At 42.8% G+C, this 19,382-nt stretch overlaps 1 protein-coding gene across 4 annotated transcripts; it reads right to left on the minus strand.

Moving 5' to 3' along the window:
• Positions 1 to 454: 454 nt before the first annotated feature.
• Positions 455 to 18,689, minus strand: slc16a1a (solute carrier family 16 member 1a). 4 transcript variants are annotated; one of them, XM_031567694.2, is made up of 5 exons: positions 18,651 to 18,689; positions 7,668 to 7,932; positions 3,194 to 3,337; positions 2,157 to 2,945; positions 455 to 1,980 (listed from the first exon to the last, which is right to left on the minus strand). In XM_031567694.2, the coding sequence occupies exons 2-5, from the start codon at positions 7,882 to 7,884 to the stop codon at positions 1,745 to 1,747; spliced, it is 1,386 nt and encodes a 461-aa protein (XP_031423554.1). In that variant the 5' UTR covers positions 7,885 to 7,932; positions 18,651 to 18,689; the 3' UTR covers positions 455 to 1,744. The 4 variants fall into 4 exon arrangements, with proteins under 4 accessions (XP_031423554.1, XP_012691419.1, XP_012691413.1 ...); XM_012835965.3 differs by having other exon boundaries at positions 18,533 to 18,683; XM_012835959.3 differs by lacking the exon at positions 18,651 to 18,689 and adding an exon at positions 11,326 to 11,864.
• Positions 18,690 to 19,382: the final 693 nt, after the last annotated feature.

Genomic DNA, 19,382 nt, shown 5'->3' on the forward strand with positions numbered 1-19,382 from the left:
AACTTAGCATATGTGATGTTATCCTTGCTAAGTTATCACTAACAATGTTAACGTTAGTTAGAAGAAGCTTAAACCTTTAAATTCTTCTTTCCAAGCTACAAATAAACTAAACCTCAAGTCTATCTTTCCACGTTAAGTAATTTCAACGTAGTCGCTTGCAGTTCAGTTAGAAATCTACTCTACCAAGTCTCAACGGTTTTGTGACTTTGTAACGGACTCCTGGTGTGCGCCCTGCACGCGCCGCCTCTTTATGGTTTACAGAGAGAACGTGCTCATGGAAGCTTTCCAAATAAAATGTACCCTTGTCATCTTTCCATATCACAAACGGATACATAACTATCCAGATAGATACATGGTAACATTGTATCCACTCAGTCTCTGGGTTATATAACCAAACATAAGAATCAGAAAAACTCCATTAGGACAAACAATTAAACCCTCCTTAATAGTGAAGCAGTGTACATTTCTTTATTCATAGCCTACAGTTTCTACAGCTATAGTTTCTCTCTCGCATCATTTCCAATATATGATCAATACAGTTGTAGTTTGTCCTGTGCAGTTATGACTTAAATTAACTTAAATTTGATCCCTGTACTTTCAGTGTCAAGGTTGTTTATGATATTGATTGTGTAGAATTAAAATCAGTCACCGGAGGTGAAGTTCTTTGGAGAAAAAAAAAGCCAATATTGTTTTGTGTTAACATTGTTCTTAATTAGTAACGCATAAGCAACAATATATAGTTTTGTTTTGGAAATACCAGTTACCCAAATTGAAACAATTTGATGAGACAAATTAACCATCAATTTTGACATAAAATTACCTGACCTGCACACTTCATAAAAATGAATAGAGCTTGACAAAATAGTTGATAAAACAGTGCTGCTACAGGGATCTATGCATACATTCATTCCATATTGCAATATTTGACTCTTCCCTCTTGAACCACTGGAGAAAATGAAAATAATGCATGAGAAACTGGAACATAGAAGCTTCAATAACGCTGTGACATGCTGTGCAAATTTACGTATGGACCACACTTTATGTTAGCCGCTTTCAGTGATTCCTATGCTTACTCCAAACAGTTAATAAGGATCAGAGTGTGTTCAGATATGTATAATGATATTTGATTAAAGAAATGTGGGAATCAACAAAGGTAACAAGAGATGTGGCATAATGGAAAACCAGCTGTATTCATATAACTGCTACATTAGTATTGTCCTTACATCAAATGTTTTTCGTTGTACTTTAATGCAGTCAGTACACATAATACTGAATTAGGCGATGTTCTATCAAAATAGAGTAGAATTTGTAATTCAAAATCTACAAGGTTTATATGCTATGAGGCCAGAGGCCCCTTGTCCTTTGACAAACAAGGTAGTAAATACATCTTATACTTAATTTACCTTCTTTACCTCACATCATATTGCATGACGTAGGGGTGGGTTAACTTTTGGGGTGTCAGACAATCAGTACAATTACCAATTTTATTTGGAAGTAATATCTTAGAAGGAAGTGCATTTCTATACTCTCTTAAATGACTGCTGTTGAACACCACCTACATTCTCCATTCTTTTTAATGCCACTGAAATGGTAAAGGTAAGAAGAGAGAAGCACAAAATCACAGCAACCTCATAAATTCATCAATTCAAAAGAAGGCCGCTGCTCTGAAGTTTCACGGCAGAGTATTTTCATCTCTTCTGGTGGCTTTACACAATAATGTCCCACGTGTGGCTGTCAGAAGCCATTACACAGCATCCTCGGCGGTTTTGCCATCCTCATCCGTTCTGCCCCTCTCTCTGGCACCATTGTCCTTGAAATCTGCCTCCAGTTTGGCTTTCTTGGCCTCCTCTTTTGCCTCCTTATCCAGCAGCCTGTAGTTGATCCCCATGACCACAAACAGCACCACGCTGGCTATCATCAGAATGATTCCACAGCTGTAGTATGTGTACTTATAATCGTGGTAGATGTCATTTAATTTCCCTGTTAAACACAAAAACACAAGCTGTTCACGCCATTGTTGGAAAAGTCCACACCACACACACACACACACATATATATATATACTGTATATGTCTTATTTATACATGTCAATACTAACATGTTTTTGAAAGCATTCATTTTAACTATTGCTGTGCATTCAGTATAACAAGTCTCACCTAGCATGGGAGGCCCAAGCAACACAGGCCCACACTCTATGATGGTCACCAGTCCCACAGCGCTGGAGAAGCGCTGGGCCCCCACCAGGTCCATGAGCGTCTCAAAGAGTATGGAGCTGAGCCAGCCGAACGCAAAACCAAAGAATATGGCGTAGATGATGAAGCCTGTGTAGTCAACCGACTGGGGCGCCAGCACGTGGCACACCCCATTCAGGAGCACAGAGGCGGCGAAGAAGTACTGCACCCTGGGCCGCACCCACTTGGTGTTGGCCACTATGCCCATGGTGGGCCGGGCCACCATGTCCACAAAGGCCAGGATGGACAGGAGGAAGGCGGCCTTCTCCTTAGGGATGTGGTGGCTCTTGGCGTAGTTGCTGAGGAAGACCAGGGGCGAGAAGAGACCGAAGAACATGACCACATTGCCCGTGAGGTACAGGATGAAGCCACGGTGCTTGAACAGCGTCAGGTCGATGAAGCCATTGATCTTCTCGATCGCTGAGCGCTTCTCTTGGGCTCCGCCGTTGCTGGCCGTCACCGGAGGCGGCGGTTTGGGCCCAATGGGCCGCATCAGGGAGCCGGCCACACAGCAGTTCAGCAACATCCCACCCAGAATCAGGAAACTGCCCCTCCAGCCAAAATGGTCGAACAACCAGGTGTTGAGGGGAGCTAGTGTTGAGAGGAAAACTGGGCTACCAGCCATGGCAATGCCATTGGCAATGGGCCTCTTTTTGAAGAAGTATTTGCCAATCATGGTGAGAGCTGGATTCAGATTAAATGCCAATCCTAGACCTAGAAAGTCACACATGAATACAATTCAAATTCATACCCCACATTCAAGTAAGTGATCTTATTTCAGCATTGTTACACTGTTGCACAATGTTTGTATACACACACATACCTGTTCTTCTGAAGCACAAACAAATGAATGCACTAAAATGATGATTTCGGTATATTATAAACATAAATCATCTTGGAATACTACATGTGTTCAGGCATAAAGACTTGTATTTTAATCTAAAGATGTCAAAATGACATACCTCCTATCACTCCCACACAGAAATACAAGCCCTCCACCGTGTCACAGAAGGAGGCAGCAATCAGGCCAATCCCAGAGAGGCATCCACCAGCCATCATGATCGGCCGACTCCCATATTTATTCACCATAATACTGCTGATAGGACCTGAGGGCCAGTTAACACAGATCAGAAGATTAAGGTCATCATCTGTCATTTGTTAAATACTACAATCATATGATGAAAAATAATGTACAAAAATTTGACACTAGGGCTGACATTGTCACAGTGGTTAGTGTGTGTGTGTGTGTGTGTGTGTGTGTGTGTGTGTGTGTGTGTGTGTGTGTGTGTGTGTGTGTGTGTGTGTGTGTGTGTGTGTGTGTGTGCGTCCTCATGCATGGGTTTCCCCTTTTGATAGGCCAAACACATTCCAGTTAGGTCAACATGTCACACCAAATTGCAAAAAGGCGTTGTGGTGAGTGTGTGTGTGTGTGTGTGTGTGTGTGTGTGTGTGTGTGTGTGTGTGTGTGTGTGTGTGTGTGTGTGTGTGTGTGTGTGTGTGTACAGCCTGTAGTACACTGGTGGCATGTCCAAGGAGTATTCCAGCATTGTGGCCAAGGCACTGTGGGATTTTTTCCTGTTTCCAAGTCAATGTGACACCAATCAGTCACTGACTGTTGCACAGAAACTGAAAGGCAGTGCAACGAGAGAACTATTACTACATGTGGCCACTAGAGGGACCTGTAGCTGCAGCTCTGAGATGGTGCCTTAGAAGAATTCTTGTAATTTCTCCAATGAAATTCTTTTGCTACTGCACTGCACTGCAGCAATTTCTCAGAATTTGATGCCCCCAGCAAATGTGTTTCACAAAGTGGGAGAGTAATCCTGAGTGTCATTGTGATATCAATCTTGGAAATACATTTGCATGTGTGGGACTGTGTTGGTGATTGCTATAATGTATGGAGAATGAATTCACTATCTCTGCTTTGCAGTAAGTTCAATAACTAGCCTCCTTATCAGAGTCTATGAGATGAATCAGAGAAGGAACAATAGAAGAGGACTCTGTGGAGAACCCTTTGTAAGTTATGGGCAACATTCGAATTTATGGCATTTTTCAGGTTAAATCCAAGCAGCTGCATGCATATGTTGTATTTTTCTTGCATGGTATCCACTATATAATCCCACTGTGTATAAAGTGCTGACACATAAGCATGGTGCGCAGTGATGATTTAATGGGGCATCAGAAATAAGAACTGTTTCTTGACTATAAAACAGGCTAGCTTGCAAAGGCAGTTTTCATTCTGCCTGTTGTATGTGTCAAAAGAAAAATTGGCTGTACGATTTGAATGGTTTGGAGTCAGACCTCATGAGAGTTAATGGCAGGTTGAGTCATTTCTGGCCACATTCACTACTCTTCCTCAGGTTGAATAACTGAATTGGCTGGACGCTGGCAGAGCAGATGTCATGGAGTGGTAGGTGGTCATGATGGTATGATGCAAAATTAATGATGGTAGATTGTTTATGTAGGTATGTGGGGGTGAGGCAGACATGCGCTGGATAGAGATATGAGTCCGATAAGTCATTCTGTCTCTACACAAATGGATTATGCGCACAGGCAGCCTTCAAATCATTATGGTTGGGGGGGGGGGGGGAATAAAATATTGAAACATTGTATCATAAAACTATATTTGCTTTCTATTTGGAGTACATCAAGCCAATGTGAGACAGATGGAAAGAGTGCTAGAGAATGAGCGAGAAAAAGAATAGTTTTCAGGTCTATGTATATAAGGGGATGTGTCTATTACGTTTAAATACATTTAGCGGTAACATTAAGATTACTTTAAATGAAGATGACAAAGTCTACATTTGCTGTTACGTGACCTGGTACAGGATGTTAAGTTTGTTCATCACAGTTGAGTTGCAAAGTCTTAATCCCAGCATAAGGGAGCATGAGAAGCTTGTAGAGGACGATATGTAGAATAGCACGTCCTCAAGTTTGCCCCAACAATGAACTGCTTTGTTTTTCCCCTTGGGGGGGGGGGGGGGCGGGATTCGGTCTCTGGGGCAGGAAGGAGCGACCAGGAACATGCGAGGAAGCATGTTAGCACCGCTAATGAGGAACTGAACAACCCTAATGACACTTAATGAGCTTTAGAGGACTGTGAGCTTTCACTATAGAATTCTGAGTTCTGAATTGTGAAAGGTTTTAGTCTGCTTACTCCCATATTAGAGATGAACAGAAAAGGGTCCCTTTGAGGCTAAAGAGGCAGTTCTGTGATCCCCCCCAGCTAAACAAAGTCTTTTACCACTAAATGTCTTCATGTTCCTCCAAATTCAACTGAGTGGGCTGGTTAGATATGCAAGTTAATTAAACCCAAATACCATGAAGAGAGCTGGGTATGGTTTGAAGCAGACCCCTTCCTTGGAGATGTCCTGTTGGATAACAACCTAAATGAGAGTGAGGATTCATTCACTCAAGCCTCTCAGGATGCCTCAGCCTCAGCCTTTCAGCCAAACACTCAACACAGCTTGGGGGGGCGATACAAATGGAGTCAGACAGTTTTTGCTTAGGGGCAGTCTACTCTCATTTGCTATAGGAGAGGAAGATAGAATGTTGGTACACTTACAAATAGCCACAGGAAATATCAGTGGAGAGGACCACTTTTCCCTCTAAACAAGGAAATCAAGAATACAATGGACTTCGTTTGAGAGACAGACTGGGAAAAATAAGGAAATGTGGATTAGGTGGTGTGTGTGTCACCACGTAAAACAAATGCATAGAATGGAATAAGAGTCAGTTTTTATGATCAAAACTTCTGCCAGTTGAGAACTGCAGTCGTCAAGAGAGGGAAGGAATGAAGGGATACCACACAGTTTGTTGAAAGGAAACAGTTGGCAATGAAAAGCGAGTGACCTGTATCACGCTGTGAAAACAAGTGTCATGCTGAACGAGATGAGACAAGATGACAAGATGATAAAATGATCAGGACACATTCCTGAAATAACCACACGGTGTGTGCTTAGCATGCATAATTGGCTTTGATTTCATATGGATTGCATACCATATGTCATCTCGCGCTGCATGTTCAAACAGGCGACTTGAGTCTCCCTGATGAAGTATGCTCGGGATCTGTTGCCGTATGGTGCTCAAGCTTGAGGTCTAATCATGTGCTTGCTAATCACGCAGTGGGCTACTTGTCACATGGTGAGAAGTGAGCTGAGAGGTGCCACACACGAAAGAGGGAATTCTGGGAAAGCTCGCTAGACCTACCGTCCGTGCTGCAACTGAATTCTATATGGAATAGGGTTCCTTCATGACTGAAAAATAAAATGCATTGATTCAGTAACATGCCAGCAGAGGACAAAGTCTCTGCGGCCAGTAGTTTAGCTAAAGTTGTAACATAAGGCGAGATGTACTTTTCTACAGTATTTCAATTGTAAATAAGGCCCAATATCAAAGCAGGAAGCGGATGGGATTTGTTTGGCAAACTACACGTTAGTGTAAGTATTACAAATTCTTTCTGAGGTTTAAGAGCTGAATTGAAAGCAGAGTCAAGTTGACGTAACTGATACAAACCTTTTTTTGTCTCGTAAACCGCACTCTAGAATAAACTAAAAAGAAAGTCCAATGTTCTTTTGAGAGAAGCTCGTTATCTCTTTCTAACATTCCCAGAGCAAACATCTGACACCCATCACTGCGTGAAAAGGGAGAATGAGGAGGAGGCCACAACACAGACTCAGGGGAAAGATAATGTTGCCCGCTGATAGCGGCATTTCAATACGTGGGCAAGGGCTGCCAACACACCTAATGGCCCGTCGCATTTGGTTTAATGGCATCCATTTCACTCAAGCCATTTCATGTGAGACAATGTGCTTAATCTCCATCTTGTACACCATGTCTCCACTGTGCCGCACGAGAATGGGAGCGGTGGGATGTACGAGGCGGATGGAAACAAAGCCTGATAGACCCGTTAATGTGAATCTGGCACACAGATGAGGAGCACTCTCAAGAAAGGGGAAACAACGACAGACTCATCAGCACCAGCTCCAAAACACACTAAAACAAACTATTCCTGTGCCGAGATGACCTAATCCTGTACAAGGGAAACAGAGCAAGGGTAGGAGTCACAAAGAACATTACACATTAGAAAATAAACCTGAATTTCAACATTTCTGGAAACCTAACTGGAAAACCCAGCAGCCATAACTAATGTGTTGGTCAGGCAGGCTAATCCTGCTACTAAAGCCTCCACCTCGATCAATACACTTGACTTTCTAAACTGGAGAACAAAAAAGTACATTAGGGGCCATTTACAGCTCAAATAAACGTGAGGTGCATTGCAATGCTGTATCTTTTCCCTTGTTGCATAGTTCCATATAGAAACAATTAAAAATTGAGTGCCTGGAGGTGAAAAAAAGCGTCTCGCCGTGAACACATTACAAATAAAATGTCTTCACGGAAGAACAAAAAAGGAATGCTATGCTAATGCTAACTAACCTCCAGCGTACATGACGGCCAACATAATGGAGGAGATCCAGGACACTTGGGAGCTGGTGGCGTTGAAGATGACCTCGATCTCCTTGAAGAAGACGGTGATGGACTTGGGGAAGGAGTAGGAGAAGCCGATGGAGATGAAGGCCCCAACCACGACCATCCAGCCCCACCCACCCTCGGGCGGGGTGTACCCAACGGGTCCCCCCACGGCAGGCGGCATGGTTCTTCAGCGGCGGTTCTCACACACGCAGGACGAAGGAACGCAGGTCTGCAGGGACACAGAAACACAGACATATTGGTATCAAATACACACAAAAAGAAACATGAGATGGGGAGATAGATAGAGAGGGAGGAATTAACTTATTTCAATAGAGTTCACAAGAAGAAAAAAGGGGGTGTTCCTGTAAAACATGGACTATGAAAGAGAAAGGGGGAGCGGAATTGTAATTGTAGTATTTTGATCTTATTTTCAGAACCATGAGACGGGAAGAAGGAAGTGCGTATTGACTTCCTGTAATAGCTGAAAACTTGACCACAGAATGAATTGATCTAAGCTCAATTCTCAGAGCAAAGAAACTCTTTTCATTCATATGTGTGATATGCATATTTCAACTGTCAACTGTTTATGTAGATAACTATCAACGATGTCTTTTACACCGTGGTCGATGTGTTTGGTTTTCAATTCACAACTGCATGTGCTAGATATTTTCTGCAGTGACTGGCAGGCAAAATATTGTCAGGAAAAATGTACTGTAATACAGTTTTACGTATGATTGAGATTGTAAGTTATCTTAGGGTAATGCAACCTTATAGCTCAATTAATGTTGTTAGAACTATCCAACTTTTGACTTAGATGCTCCATAAAAAAATGGAGAATCTATGCCAAATTTGATTACATAAAGACTGGAGCTAAATGATCAGCAGGGCATTTCCTGAAATATACTCCATTGCAGACAGATGAAAACAGGATGATCTTAAAAAAAGTGTTTGAAGGCTATATAGCAAAAATTACACAAATCATATACAGACGTGGACAAAATTGTTGGTACCCTTCAGTTAAAGAAAGAAAAACCCACAATGGTCACTGAAATAACTTGAAACTGACAAAAGTAATAATACATTTAAAAAAAATACTGAAAATGAACTAATGAAAATCAGACATTGCTTTTGAATTGTGGTTCAACAGAATAATTTTTAAAACAAACTAATGAAACTGGCCTGGACAAAAATGATGGTAAAGAAAATTGTAGACAAGCATGTTAAAGGTAAAGGCTATAAGACCATCTCCAAGCAGCTTGATATTCCTGTGACTACAGTTGCACATATTATTCAGAAGTTTTAGGTCCAGGGGACTATAGCCAACCTCCTTGGACGTGGCCGCAAGAGGAAAATTGATGACAAATTGAAGAGACGGATAATACGAATGGTAACCAAAGAGTCCATAACAACTTCCAAAGAGATTAGAGGTAAACTCCAAGGTCGAGGTACATCAGTGTCAGAATGCACCATCCGTCGCTGTTTGAGCCAAAATCGACCGAGGAGGACACCACTGTTGAAAGCAAATCATAAAAAAGGCGAGACTGGAATTTGCCAAAATGCATATTGACAAGCCACAGGGCTACTGGGAGAATGTCCTTTGGACAGATGAGACAAAACTGGAGCTTTTTGGCAAGTCACATCAGCTCTATGTTCACAGACGCAAAAATTAAGCATACAAAGAAAAGAACACTGTACCTGTGAAACTGTGAAACATGGAGGAGGCTCAGTTATGTTCTGGGGCTGCTTTGCTACATCTGGCACAGGGTGTCTTGAATCTGTGCAGGGTCCAATGAAATCTCAGTCGCAGGTCATGGGTCCTCCAACAGGATAATGACCCAAAACACACAGCTAAAAACACCCAAGAATGGCTAAGAGCAAAACATTGGACTAGTCTGAAGTGGTCTTCTATGAGCCCTGATCTAAATCCTATTGAACATCTGTGGAAGGAGCTGAAACATGCAGTCTGGAGAAGGCACCCTTCAAACCTGAGACAGCTGGAGCAGTTTGCTCACAAGGAGTGGGCCAAAAAAGCTGTCGACAGGTGCAGAAGTCTCATTGAGAGTTACATAAATCGCATGATTGCAGTGATTGCCTCAAAAGGTTGTGCAACAAAATATTAAGTTAAGGGAACCATCATTTTTATCCAGGTCAGTTTCATTAGTTCTTTAACCGAAGGGTACCAACAATTTTGTCCACGTCTGTAAATGCCTTAACTGTGCCTCCTGTATGCAGCTCACTATATAAGGTAAATATATAAGCTGTAGATGGTTAATGAGAGAGAGACTTTGATGTACTGTACAATCATTGTGATATTATAGGACAGGAAACATCATATCAAGATAAAAAATAGCTAGTAATGGTATTTCAAGAATTTGATGATGATGACAAAATTATGGCTTTCTGTCTTCCATTTGTTATTATCAAAGGCACAACATTTTCAGAAGATTTGCAAAAGTAAAGAACTATTCGCCTGAAGTTTGTAGCACAAATAGCTGCTTTTTCTGACCTATCACAACAGCATTCATCCCAGTTCCTGCTCCGCAGCCCTGGCTTGTCTGGTGCTGGGCTAATACACTGCAAAGGTCATGTTTATCGGTTGGCACCTGAGTGCAGACCTTGAGGCTTTGAAGCTGGTCTTCATTGCACCTATACTAATGCAGCTCTCCCATCCAAGGCTATTGCCTCAAGGACAGGGGCTTAAAACATAAATTACAAGATAGAAGAGGAATTAGAAAGGTGGATATCTACTTCATTACAGCATTGCACAAGAATGTGAACTGATTTAAACCGGACTTTAAACTGACTGATCTAATCAAATTATCTTTAAATCAGAGATTTCCCCTTTCATATTAAATCACTAGACGGCTAACATTTACCAAGGACCAAAAAACTCTGTGAGCGTTTAAAGTGAGCCTGCTAACAGAGACTGAATGGAGAAAAAAATAGGCCACAACTTGTGTATTCAGTGGCAAAAGCAGCTGAGGCACGTGTCACCAGATCTTGAACAATACCAGTGTTCCAGAATCCCCACCATGATCACAGGCTGGTTCAATCAACACCTTGGCATAGTGGGAGTATAGTCACCCTCCCAACCTGGTGCCTTGTCAGAGAGGATACACCTTTGGAGGACCAGAGATGAGGCATTCATAGTGAATATGCCCTTCTAAATGGAAATGTGACTCAGAGAGGCCTTTAAGGATTAACGGCTATGAAAAAAAAAGATGTGTCGCTATGTCTTATACCAATATTAGGCTATTGCGGTATCGTCCACTAAGCCCCGTGCCTCACACGTACGGATTTGTGTAGCGGGCTTGGGCAGGATGATAGTGAGGGATCAGAAGCGCTGTGTGAGCCTGTCACCACAGACACCCTGTGAGCACGTCATGCTATCCCACCAGGAGATCGTGTGAGCACGTGCAAGGTCTTTCAAAAGAAACACACAGAAATGTGAAGAGCTGTGTTTAAAAATTCCCTCTGCAGATTCAACCATAATGAAACCTCAGAGAAATATAAAAAAAGAGCTTACTTCTTACAAACAGTTACAACCAGCTATGCTCTTTGATGGGTCAAGCACTACTACATGTGGACGCAGTGGCAGTCTCCTGCCTCTCGTGTTTCCTACCTTAGTGACCGCTCTAAAGGAGCTCGCGAGGCGTTGGTGGGCACGCGGTTGCGCCTCAGTGCAGCATGTCATTCAGAAGCAGCAGGTAGCTGACGAGGTGAAGAAGCATAAGCCTTCAGATGTGTTTCCAGCCCTTGCGGCACTAGTCCAAGAGAGGAGAAGAGAGACACAGGAGAGGAGCAGCTGAAATGCAGGAGCTATCCACAGGCTGATCCCAGCCACAGCAGAGCAAACCGTGCTCAAACACTCACACACAGACAGAAACTTGCCAGATTTAACTCCACAGCTGGGAGCTGGTTTAAGTTTTATTCACCTCTCCACCAGTGGTAGAATGAATACAGAAGGGGGCAAGTGCAAGGGGGCAAGTGCAACGGTGGGGTCAGATATTCCCTTATTGGCTCCCTGAGCTGCATTTGCCTTGCCCACTAATTGTCCCGAGCCTCCTCCCTCCCGAGCTTTGTTTCACCTCCATGCACAGCCCAGAGTCAAGCCTCCAGCCCCAAGGATACGAGCAGCCATATGGGGCCCCACAGATAACGTGCTTGTGGCCTACTGATAGTCTAATTCATTTCTCCCATAATAAACATGATTGGGTATTAGGTGTCGCAGCCGTTAAACATCCGGAGCCACGGAGCAGACGGCATTGTTCTGGAGGCCTGCTGGGATATTAGGGCCCAAGGTGTTTTGATCACATCACAGGTGAGGCCCAGGAGACGCCCCCACCGAAGGGCCCCTTGGGTTCTATTTCGGTGTGGGAGAGGAAAGGGCAGGACACATGAGGTTATCCCAAAACATCCCCAATGGGGACCTGCAATCATCCCAAGCTGCGTATGTGGAACGACGTCAAGAGTGCCTTTGGAAAAACATACAGCGGTTCTACCCCTCATTGTTTGTTTGTTGTTTTTGCTTCTGTTAATCATGTTTCATGGATCTCCAAAGGGAGGATGTGAGGGTCCCTGCCCCACAGTCCCCACGTACACAGCACTCCACTGCACGGAGAGCGAGAGCACACTCACACCCTGACGGCAGCCGACCCTGGAACGGATCAGGGCCAGATCTGGTGAAGATGCATTCCAGAGCCGGCAGCCATTGAGGCCTGCGTGCCTAGAAGCAGATCATATACACAAGTCTTCAAAAAGACATAGTTTACAAACTGGTATTGGTACACCTAAAAATATTGAATAAGCCATAATAAAATCAACATCTTCCAAAAAAGGTATCTAGACAATGTGTCAAACAACAACGAAACAGATACAATTATGGGATACATTTAGGGACAAAATGATTTAGAAGCCTGCCATAACGTCACAAATAAACTGAATATGTTTTACAAATACCCATGCACACATATGTGGAATGTAAGCCATGCAGCTGAAACTTTATTGTGCATTCAGATATTAAAAAAGAACAATTAAGAGAAAAGCGCTGCATTTGGGTGTAGGCTACTGTATGAACCGGGGCAAACTAACATCATAATAAACTTTGTTCTCGCACGACCCACCATCTTTACCAAGCTGTAGCGCCACCTGCTGTTTTGGTGTGCTTGCATTTGCAACTGCACAAGCGTTTACATTTACAACTTGCATGGTTGACGTGGTTGCTGTGTTACATTAGCAGAAGCACACCATATTTGTTTGAGAGGTGCATTTTGTATTTGTAAAGCATGGTGTGCATTTTCTGCAAATTGTGGGGCATTTATAAATCACATTTTGGTTGTTTGCAAATCATGGGGTATTTCTAAAACATATTCAGTTTTTATTTTGTGATGTTATGGTAGCTTTCCTAATCTTTTTGTCACTAAACTGATCCCATATAAAACAAACATCCATCATACCAAAAGTATTAGCCGAACAAAACAAAATTTAGAAGGGAATGAGAAAAACTATTCTGTTATTCTGCACGGTCGCTCTGATTCTTCAAGGGGCGAAAAGGGGAAAAAAACAATGGTGCAAAGCTATTGTTCACTGTGCATAAAATCAAATCTCACACCACCACTGTGAGGCCAATTACAGGCCCACTTGGAGAGGCTGATATCACAGCCTATTTCAGGATCTCTGGATTTCCTCAGCCTACGTGTAACATGGCATGTCGCCATAATGGCTGTTCGATCCTCCGACAAGTACTAGCCCTCATGTGGACGTGGGGCTTCGCATTCGCTTGTTACTGACGCAATCAGAGAATAAAGAACCGACTAACACTGGAAAAAAAATCATACTAATTAGAAGTTTCTCTTAGTCCTATAGCTAAGGAAATGCATTCTGCAAAAATTCTAAAAGAGAGACAGAGAGAGGGGTCTAAAGGAATATTATGCTTATGAACAGCATGACCTCTGGCTGGTGCTCAACTAAGGAAGTTTGATGGTAATGTGCACAGTGTTATTAGTGGGATTAGATATGATTAGTTCAGCTATGTGAAAAATGACGCTTTGATTTCCCTTGCTGCTGAGCACGTTATGCCTTGAGACTTGTATGTCTGTGGTTTTGCTATAGCATGATATAAGCCCAGGAATAATAGGATCTGTGTTTGTGCTATAGCATGATATAAGCCAAGGAATAATAGGATCTGTGGTTATTATCATGCTAAGAAATCCCACAGTGGGCTGTGGTATGAATGGCAGTGATTGTTTTGAACTTTTCAAGGATGTCCATCCAGGGGCTGCTTTCTACTGTATAGGCCAGTGCTGAGAGCACGCATCTCACCACAACCGTTACTCCTTGAAGACCGTGTCCAGAGTGTGAGCTTTGGAGCACTGCCAATGCTGCATTCATTTATCTCACTAATGTTGAATTATGCTGGCCTAAGATGATTTTCCTCTCATAACGTCAAAACTGCTAAGGTTTTAGGACCCAATGATGACAACCTATATACCAATACCATATACCAAAAATACATTTTTAATGTTCCCTTTTTCCCATCAGTTAAGGGAGATCCATGGCAGATTGGGACTATTTTGTTTCAAAGAGCGCTTCACGTCAGACCGAGCAATCGTTCGCAGAGGCAGCAGCACTCTGAAATAAGTTCCATTAAACAAGTGCACAGGGAATGAATGGGGGGCGGGGAGGTGGTGAATCCCATTTCCGGAGAGTCAGCAAAAAGGGATTACACATTTGAGATGTTTGCGGATAATAATGGACCTTTGTCCTCCATCTGCTTCGCTCCAAATAGAATTTCCCAGGTAAAGTAAAATGTCAGCCGCAATTGTTTAGTGTCACTGGTGGCTAGTGCCCGTGACCCCGGCACGTCTCGGTGTGGATCGCTTCATTATTTGGAGTGGGGAAGGGTGAAAGGGCAACTGTGTTACGAAAGCCAATTAGCCTGCTACTGGTCACAGATGGCCAGCCATGACACCTGCAGTGGTAATCAATGCAGGGCTACGTGGAACACTCTCTTACCTACCGCTGTATTGTCATACTTTACCTAATTAATCTCTCCACTCCACAAGTCTCCCTGCTTGCTTAATCACCTCTTTTAAATACATTTTTTACAGCTCAGTGGTTTTGCAAAAAAAACTAAATGGTTCAAATGAAAATGAAGAAATCGTTGAGCAAATGAAAAAAATGCTGCGCTGAACCCTAAAGCGGGCCTCTGCGGGTTAACTGTGGTGATGAGTCTGTGTGTGTGTGTGTGTGTGTGTGGTGTGTGTGTGTGTGTGTCGTGTGTGTGTGTGTGCGTGTGTGTGTGTGTGTGTGTGTGTGTGTGTGTGTGTGTGTGTGTGGCCTCGGTGGGTTAACTGTGGTAATGAGATGACCATAGTGATCAAGAAGCCACACTGTTTGGGTTCCACAGCTCAATAGTATTGCAGCCTTTGTCATTAAAGGGAAATTCTGAAACGTCGACAGACACACACACACACACACACACACACACACACACACACACACACACAGAAAAGCAGAGGGACTTTTTGCAGAGCTTGGCGGTTTGGCGTTTCATGCCTGCCTGCCCTATGCAAATTAGTTCAGTGTTAGGCTCCTGAAACAGCATCAATGAAGGCATTCAACGCAACACATCCCATTCCTAAGCTACTAGTGCACGTAAACAGGGAGAGAGAGGGGGGGAGGTAGAGAGAGAGATAGAGGGGGAGACAGAGAGAGGAGGGGAGGTCTAAAGGGTAGGGTACAAGATGGGAGAGGGTGTAAGGAAAGAGGGTGAATGTGAGTGGATGGCAAGAGTAGAGGAAGAGAAAGTAGAAAGAGAGAGAGAGAAAGAGAGAGAAAGAGAGAGAGAGAGAGAGAGAGAGAGAGAGAAATAAGCTGCCTGACCCATATAGGGGTGCTGGGAATAGTGTGAAATCTCATTTCTTAGCTCACTTTGAGCTGAAGTGTTTGCATGTTCTGCCTCATTGATAGAAATGTTTTTCTTTGCCACTCCCCCCCAAAAAAGCAATGACAGAATAACAGTAATCTGCAGAACAGAAATATTGACAGCGTCTGGCCTATCTTGTTGCTCAGCAGTCATTCTCATCCAATTCATATGTGAAGAAGCCCTCCTGCCAGGCCAAAAACAAGTTGCTAAAAACCATCAGTCATGTGAAATGTGCTACAGTCCTTTCATTTGCCCCCGACTGTGCAAACACACACAGGAGTCATTGGGAATGAAATATGATACCCATCCTTCATATACACACCTAATACAGTTACAAAAGATAGAGGTCCACTGTGTTCCAGATATTAAACATGATATACCAAGAATTAAACTGAATCAAATTTTGGTATCAAAACCTAGTGAGAATAGGCATTCAGAATTGAACACATTGTCAGGGTTCTGCTTGAAGCCTTTGTGGTTATCCTTCTTCAAAGCACTCCAGTTCACCTTGACTTTCTGATACAGAATCAGTTCATAAAAAGACACAGAATTTCCTGTTAGCACAGGAAGCGTACGCTTATGTCTTCTCGTGGCTTGTGCAAGGTTGAAAAGACTTCCCATGCCCTACAGCAGTGAAAAGGAGAGGCAAGCAAGGCTTTCTGACTTTCTGTCCTTTCATGTCACAAGGACAGCTAAGTCAAGCCGCTCAATTACCTCAACCACACACAGGAATGCCCCCACAAATATACTTCAGTTCATGTGGTGTCTGTTCAGTCAGCTTACTATCACATCTTACTTTAAAATAGAAATAAATAGATTTCTAATGCAACTTCCAAAGCTATTGAACCGTAAGTAGCCAGCAGACATTGACCTGTTAACTGCTGCCAATACTGACAAGGAAACAGCTACTCAGGGCATGCAGATGAAAATACAGATTTTAAAGACAGATCGTGAAACCCCCTTTTTTACATGATAAAAACAGTTTTGTAATGTTTGAATGTAGTGTTGTCAACTGATAAAGGTAAATAGCACACATTATTTTAAAGCACTTATCAAATCTACCAATTAAACTTATCTCCAGAATGAGTGACAAAACAAAGTTTGACAATCAGCTGGCAAAACAAGGAACAAAAGGAACTAATTCCCCCCCTTCCGCTTCCCCTTCCCCTCCTGTCAGAATACTATAGCAGACACCTGCTAAAGCTATCAACTATGGTCTACGGTCTATGGCTGAGTTAACGTTATAACCACATGCATTGTCTTACTTGGTGTCGTTCTCTGGTCCCACCGGGCCATGGACAGAAATGTATAGCTGGTAATGTCATTAGATTAAATGCAACTTTCTCATTTAACATTGGCGACTGAAAAGTGTGATTTTTGTCGTGAGGCAGGTAGTGTTGATGTAGCAATCGCCCTGAGAGGTTCAGAAAAGGGATTTTAACCAAGGGAATCAGTGCATAGCTGTGGGCAGCACACGCAACGAGACTTAACTCTTCCCGCTTGTAGTGGACATGCAGAGCTTGCTCTTTGGTCGGTGAATGACTTGCAGAGAATTTACCGCGACTCTGAAGGAATTAAGTGTTCTTCCTGTCTTAGTAAAATGAATAAGGGAACAGCAAATAAATGTAAGTTGCTACGTAAAATTCGTATGTAAGTATGAAACAGTAATGACAAAACTTTGCTGGTAATGCAAGACTACAACGCTTGATGACACTAATCATGGAGAAAGTGCGTGGTGCGTCAGCCGTGTTGAGACTGAGCGGGAAGAAACACCTGCCAAATGATGTGAAAGTACGCGATTATTGGACGGCAGTTATTTGGCTAATTAGTTCTCATCGGGTCTTTCATAGTACTCCACACGGTGAAACGGTAGTGTGTACCGAATATTTTTCACAACGGGTTTCTTCTTAATTAACGGGAGTTTTTCCTTGCCCCTCTAGCCATTGTAGCCCACTTGCTCTAAGGGGGTTCAGGCCCTGAGGTCTGTAAAGCGCCTTGAGCTAATTTAATTGTTTTGGTGCTATATAAATAAGATTAAATGGATTTGAATTGAATAACGCAGACCCTGTTTTGTGTCATATTGCCTGCATTAAATGTTTTGAAATTGTATATATATATATTATAATATAATATTTTTTATTTAATATTCGTTTCCTTACATATATCTGTCAGAGCAATATTGTTATTATGCAGTTTGTTGTTATTATGTGGACACAAAGAGCTTCACCATTATCTTTACGGCATGGATATTAAGAAAATAACATAAAATGTTGGCAGTTCCTGTAATTTCTAAATCATATTCTTGGAATAGTCTATTTAAAATGTCAGCCGCTAAACAGAAGTTCATGGCACTGGAATGCTCTCAAGGTCAAAAATGACTTGGTTAATTAAAGACTTATGTTATACATTGGTAACATCTATGAAATGTTAAGGGTTGGTAAAAACAAATGAAGAAGTATAAATGAGTAAAGGAAAAAAAAAGTTTTAAAGCAAATGGCGGCCTGAAACGGTGGGCCGTTTGTTTGTTAATACACCAGTGGGCTGCCCAAAAGCCAGTGGAAAAAGCCCAGTGGACCGTCAGCTGTGCCCCCAGTAAGCTGACAGTAGTCCACTGGCCTTGCTATCTGGGAGATTGAAAACCCCATTATATTGTATGAACATGGTCTCCAGTATACTACTTGTTGCACCTATATTTAAACACATATTTTGATTAAGCTATGAATAATTATTACTGTGTACACCTCCCCAGAGCTGAAAGACTGGATCCTTTGCATCCAAGTGAATCTACTGCAGGTAAATTGGTCACACCCCAGGGTGTACACTGATAACAATGGCATTTTGAACTGTATTTCTTTGCATAATGGCATTTGGTCTATAAACAAATAAATAGCAGATAACTCACTGGAATGCCTTTCTGACTCCTCTGATGAAAATAGCTCAAAATAAAAAATGCTTAAAGTTTGCTTTTCTTAGAGCGACTAAGTATTATGCACTGTTAGCCACAACAAACAAATCCCTACCTCTCCAGCAAGGTGCAGCGTTGCAATAACATGGGCTGTGGTTGTGACCCTTTAAGAGTTAATGTTTTGGCAAAACTCATTGTCGCTACCCCAAACCCCCCTCCCGATGACGCATAAAAGCAGGATCTTTGGGGGCGTATGGCTGCACCTATACATTCTGCGTGTGTGAGTCAAAACAACACCTGACAAAACAAACACTTGTCCAACAAAAAGAAGAAGACTCTTTGTGTGTAGTCTGTGCCTTCCTCTCGGGCGCCTCATTGTTGCACTTGGCTGGCCATGGCCCAACAGGAAAGATAGTGTAAGCCCCCTGCTCCGTTGAACCCTGGGGGAGCATGTGAGTGTGTGTGTGTGTGTGTGTGTGTGTGTGTGTGTGTGTGTGTGTGTGTGTGTGTGTGTGTGTGTGTGTGAGTGTGTGAGTGTGCATGTGTGCGTAAGCCCCCTGCTCTGTTGAACCCTGGGGGAGCATGCAAGTGGGGGAGAGTTCAAAGGGGAGCATGTATGTACGACCTCCTGCCCCCTCCTCAACCTCTGTATCTCTGATGCCTGCTATTGTGTCCCCTGACAGAGCTACGGCATAGGCTGTGCATGTGAGCACCGCAGTGTAAAACACATCAAGGGGGGCCTAAGATGCAAGGCAATGCAACATTGAAGCTACTGTATGCAATGCCTTTGTTGAAATATTGTAGCACTGTGGCTTTAAATTTTGATAAATGATATCCATGACATCAT

Source organism: Clupea harengus, chromosome 5, assembly GCF_900700415.2.
Source record: "Clupea harengus chromosome 5, Ch_v2.0.2, whole genome shotgun sequence".
NCBI lineage: Eukaryota > Metazoa > Chordata > Actinopteri > Clupeiformes > Clupeidae > Clupea > Clupea harengus.